Here is a 5,323-nt window from a genome sequence, read left to right as displayed (position 1 = left end):
GGCCGCGCCTGAGCGCGCACGGCGGCGGCGGCGCCGCGCCGGCGCAGCTGGTGCTGCTGGCGCCGCCGCCCGACGCGACAGCTGGCGGCCTCGTAGGCGCGCGTGCGAGCGCGGGCGGGAGCGGGCCGCTCCTCTTGCAGACGTTTGGCGGCGACGCCGGCGGCAGCGGCCCGAGCGCCGTCGGCACAACTGGCCCCAGCGGGCCGCTCGGCGGCCTCGGGTCGGCCACGAGCACGTCGCTCGCGTCGAGCGGCCCCGCGCTGTCCGGCGGGAGCGCCGGCCTCCTGAGCGGCTCCGGCAGCGCCGTCTTTGCCCAGGCGGGCGGCGGCGCCGCGGCGGCCGCGGCCGCGGCGGCGCCGCTGCACGCGCTGCAGGTCCCGGTCCCAGCCCACAAGATGGCTGCGGTGATGCCCCACATCTACTCGATCCAGACGATGAGCGGCGCTGACGTCACCGGCCAGGCGGTCGGGCCGGGCGTCTTCTGCCTGCAGCTGGTGGGGGGCCAGGTCCAGGTGGAGACAGCACACCAGCTCGTGGCGTCGGTGCTGCAGAGCATAGGCCAGTGATTGGGGCAGGGATTCAAGGCCTCCAGGCTCCAAAGTGCCATCAGGCCACCGCAGACCAGCGGGCGCGCCGCCCCTCGCCGCAGCACCCCCGACGCCTGGATTCGGCGCGTATGCTGCGGCGATCGCGTCGCGATCGGTCCTCTATCGGTTATGCATCGGTTCAGGGCCGTGCGGCCGCGCCCATACATTATGCAATGGCAGTGGGTGTGGGCGCGGTGCCGCGGTTCAGCCGAGAACCTCTCCCTTGATGCACGCGCTTTTAGCAGCCTGCGCAGAACACCCTTCTGTTTGCCCCTCATGCGTGTGCGCCCTTCGCGCCCCCTGCTGCGCCGATGGCTGCGGATGGCGCGTGCGGGGGCGGCTGAGGCGGCGAGACGCACTTTGATCCCCAGGCACCGCGCTTGGTCGTCCAATTGTTTGTTGCAGCCGGGTAGCTTGCGATCCGCACATGCACACACGCTGGCATGCCCACACACGCACACACACATTTACTCACAACCCCTCACGCACTTTGAATCACAGACAAGCATGCACACACGCACACACATCTGTTTGTGGGTCATCCCATGCCTCTGAAGTGAGGCAAGGGCACACGCGCGCGTGTGCGCGCGCAGCAGGCGCAGGCCGCCAGGCAGTGGGCGCGGAAGCACTGCCGCCGGCCGACGAATCTAACGGGGCGAATCTATAGCATCAATTTAACGGCAAGGATAGGCGGCCCGCGATCGGTCGAGAGGAGACGGCCCGCCCGTGCGGAGGGGCGTGTGCCGCCCTGCGGTGCGGCGCTCGCTCGCGCATCCTCGCCGCACCGCCGCGGGCGTCGCCGTGCGTGCTGCCACGCGCGACCCTGACAACCTTGCCTTCTGGGCGGCGCGCGTGGCGCGCGCCACAATCCTATCCGTCCCGCAAGTGTCAATGGCTGAGCAATGGCACCAGCAGTGTGCGACTGGGCGGCGCCTGGGCGCGGCATGCCTCGCAGGCATCCATCCGCCCCCGTGCTGCCGCGGGCGCCCCATCAGCTCGGGCGTGCCCACACCGCTTCTAATGGGCCTGGTGCATGCTGGAAACCCGGCAGCTGCGCGCCCCGGCCCTCATGCGGCGCGGGCCTGCCCACGAGAGGCTGTTGGCTGGCGGCGGGCGCGGCCGCGCCGATTTGTGCATCGCACACACCGGGCCGCGGCGGCCGCGATGATGGCGCCGCGTGCCGCTGCAGAGTAGCTCCACAGCCGGAATCTTCAGGCGTCCGAGGGCGCGGCGCCTCTTACCTACGTCAATGCGTGCGTGCCTGCAGCGACGCAAATCACATAGCCACGACACCCGTACTTGTAGAGCCCCAGACCGCTCACAACCCAAAGGCGGCCTTTCGTCTGCAGATCGTCTCTTGTGTGCTCTCATTTTCGCCTTTAAAACTGCGGGTGGGCCGGAAAGGCGGCATGCATGCCCCTGTGCATTGATACCGCGGCGGGGGTGGGGTGGCTGGCGCCCGCCCGCCCGCTGTTTGTGGCGCCGCGAGCCTGGAGGGCTGCAACCCCCAGGTCCGGCGCCGTGCTCGCCGCCAACGGCGCAGCGTGGAGCGGCACCCCAGCTCGCCGCGGCTGGCTGCGGCGGCGGCCAACCGGCCTTCCTGTCGCAATTGCTGCCTGGTGCACTGCATTAGCCCCCGTCGCCCCCTCAACCGGCCCCTGCCTCCCAGCAGCCGGGCGTTCCGCGCGGGCGGACCCTCCAGCCTCCTCCAGTTGGGCCTCTTGCGCGCTTCCGCGGCAGGCGGCCCACTACCCCTCTTTGAAGCGTCAAGCGGCGCCTGCCCCTGCGGCTGCGCCACGCCCCCCACGTGCGCGGCGAGCCCCGCGCCCCCCGTTTACCCTGCTTGCGCCAAGAACCTGGTATCCTGCTTGCCTGCGTGCGGCAAATCATGCCAATCATCCAAGTACGGGCTTGTTTGTAGGATTGCAATCAGTTATCGGCCCAGACTTTGATAACATGCAAAGCAGAAGTGGAATGCGCCCGCCTCAACTTTCACAGAGCCTGCCACCGGCCCGCCCGCGTGCACGCGGCGGGCGCACCGCTCAAGATAGCCGCGCGCACTTGTTGCCTCGCCGCGCTGCTGCGCTGCAGCGTTGTGGGCGCGTCCCTTCGTGCATTGATTTTTCGACGGTGGGCGGCGCGGACCCGCACCTTTTTAGGCACTTTGATCCCTCAATCTGTCCCGATTTCCATGCACAGCCCAAACACGCAGAAACCACGCATTGGATGCAGGCCCGAATTTCAACAGGACATCAGCAGCCGCCGCACGCCGGCCGCAGCACACGCTCGTCCCAAGCCACGAGCCAAACCTCGTTATAGGTGGCATCGGCTGCGTCTGCCGAGGGACACGCCCGCGCCGCACGCGGGCCGGCGGCGCCGGGCCCGGCCCCGGGCCGCCGCGCGGCCCTGCGCCGGCAGCTGGCACGGCTGCAATAGTAATGCTACTTGGGGCAGTCTTGAGTGCATTCTGGGCTGCTGGGGGCGGTCGCTGCCTGATGCACGCACACGTCCGCGGCGTGCGAGTGTGAGCAGGCGACATGGATCGAGGCAAGAGCGCGGGAGCAGTGGGGATCGATTGATGCGGGGCGCCTGCCTGCCCTTTGGTAGGGAACGTTGCAGCTAGGACGCCTCACTATCAGGACACGCAGTCACCAACCGCACAACCATACTGCTGGCGACAAAGTTTTGCCTGCTTTGTAATGCTTACATTTATCATTCGAGGTCAGGGAGGCAACCGCTCTCGTAAACGACAGTCACGCAAATACAACCCGTGCTTCAGAGGTGCAACGCACAACACTGCACCCAATCCAAACCAATCATCGTGTGAAGACCAATAATCGTGTGCCCACATAAGCAACAGCTCGATGCGCCTTGGCCTCTTTATACAGCAGGGACGTGCAGGTCTGTGACCTCGGACTACTGGTCCCCAAACCTCGGACGTCCGGCCCGCGGGGGTTGTGGTTCAGGCCGCCCGTCTGTACCTCGAGCTCCTCATGACCACGGGCCAGCGCCGCCTGCCGAGCCAGCTGACGGCTACCTACAAGGTATCATAAAGTGTCAGGCTTGCAGGGGCTCCACGCGGCTACATTGGTGGCTGCCCTGCCCTGCCGTGCCTGAGTGCGAATCGCAATGGTGCAGGCAAGCGTGACGGCCGAGCAGTCCTCTGGCGTGGATGGGGCGCTCCACAACTCAGCTATGCACGATCGACGACGGCGGGAGCCTAACGCGCCGCTGCAACCATCACAAACCCCCGCAGGCGGCGGCAATCAACACTGCCAAACCACAGCGTGCGCACCCTCACAACTGCACTCACGCAAAAAACGCACGCCGCACGACGCTGCCACTGACGTCCCCCTCCACCACCCGCTTCAGTAAAGGCGCCACTGGCCCCCGGCGCCGCCGCGCCGGCCGCCGCCGCGAAAGCCTGGCGCGAACGGGGGGCCGCCGCCGCCGCCGCCGAGCGGGCCGCCCCCGCCGCCGAAGCCCTGCGACGGTGTGAAGAAGCCAGAGGGGCCCACAAAAGGGCCGCCCCCACCACCGACCCCACCGGGGCCCCCAAAGTAGCCTAGGCCACCAGGCAACCTGCAAACATTAGATTGGTTGTCAAGCCACCGGCAGGGACGTCGCGTCGCCCAAGTAGGCGCCATCATCGGCACCAAAGCCCGAGCGTCCGCAGGTTGGCTCAAAACCAAGAAAACTTCAGGAGACGTCGTCGGCAAGCAGGACCGTTCGACAGCGGTTGGCAAACGGTTGAGCCGCGGGCGCCACGCATGACCTCGCGGACCCCCCCTCCCTCCCCAGCCGCCCCCAACAGGTGAGCCTGACTACGCGACCATGTAAATTCCTGCAATGACGACACCCAGGAGCCGCGGCGCACTGGGCACGCGAATGACATACCCCGGCCTCACCTGTCATAGTCCCCGCCGATGACGTTTGGGGGCATCCGCGGGCCCCCAGGCGGCAACAGCGGCGCCCAGGGCGCCGGCGCCGGCGGGAACGGCCGCGCGTGCGGCCGCAGCAGCCTGTGCGCGGCGCGGCGCCGCGCGGCGCGGCGCCGCCAGGCCTCGGCGAAGGCGGCCTTCCAGCCGTGCGCGTTGCCGTCGGCTCGCTCCGCCGGCGAGGCGTGCGGGAACTCGGCCTCGAAAAGCGGGAGCCACAGGGAGTCGAGCGATCCGAGGTTGCGCAGCTGGCAGCAGCTGCCCGCGAGGGACGCCAAGTCCTTGGCCTGCAGAGCGGCAGGTTTGAACAACATAGGCAGCAAACAATAAGGAATGTGCGTGCGCGCCAAGTAGGGGTGTATGATGGGCAGCAACAGGTCAGGACCAGGTATCAAACCAGGGCCATGGCAATGGACGCCGCCGCAACCATTACGATGGGCAGCAGCACGCAGCAGCAGCAGCAGCGGCAGCAGCAGCGGCAGCAGCAGCGGCAGCAGCAGCAGAGGCTTCAGCGTCAACCCCCGCCCCCGCCAAAACCCACCGGCAGCAGCTTCAGCCAAGCTTCCTGCAGCTCCCACGGCAGCGTCAGCAGCCCGACAGGCGGCGGCAGCCCCGCCGCCGCGCGCGCGGCCGCGAGCAGCGGCAGCGCGACCCGGTCCCTCAGCTGCAGCCAGAGGGCCGGCGCGTCCGCCAGGCGTGCCGCCAGCGGCGCCCAGGCCGCAGCCGCGGCCGCGGCGGCAGCGCCGGTTTGCGGCGGCGCGGCGGGGCGGCAGAAGCGGGAGACACCCAGGCTGAGTG

General features: G+C 68.7%; 2 protein-coding genes across 2 annotated transcripts in view; one reads left to right on the top strand and one right to left on the bottom strand.

Moving 5' to 3' along the window:
• Positions 1 to 566, top strand: part of MNEG_3475 (CUG-BP- and ETR-3-like factor 4) — a gene marked incomplete at both ends in the record, with an annotated part of 5,690 nt that extends 5,124 nt beyond the window's left edge. Inside the window, one exon of the mRNA XM_014048048.1 lies at positions 141 to 566. Coding sequence (XP_013903502.1) covers positions 141 to 566 — 426 coding nt within the window. The remainder of the gene's footprint in view (positions 1 to 140) is intronic.
• Positions 567 to 3,955: 3,389 nt separating this feature from the next.
• MNEG_3474 (hypothetical protein) overlaps positions 3,956 to 5,323 on the bottom strand; it is a gene marked incomplete at both ends in the record, with an annotated part of 2,870 nt that continues 1,502 nt past the window's right edge. The window contains 3 exons of the mRNA XM_014048047.1: positions 3,956 to 4,169; positions 4,496 to 4,812; positions 5,067 to 5,316. Of these exons, the coding sequence (XP_013903501.1) occupies positions 3,956 to 4,169; positions 4,496 to 4,812; positions 5,067 to 5,316 (781 nt within the window). The remainder of the gene's footprint in view (positions 4,170 to 4,495; positions 4,813 to 5,066; positions 5,317 to 5,323) is intronic.

The sequence above is a fragment of the Monoraphidium neglectum genome (assembly GCF_000611645.1).
Source record: "Monoraphidium neglectum strain SAG 48.87 unplaced genomic scaffold scaffold00438, whole genome shotgun sequence".
Lineage (NCBI taxonomy): Eukaryota > Viridiplantae > Chlorophyta > Chlorophyceae > Sphaeropleales > Selenastraceae > Monoraphidium > Monoraphidium neglectum.
This window is presented reverse-complemented; position numbering and strand designations above follow the sequence as displayed.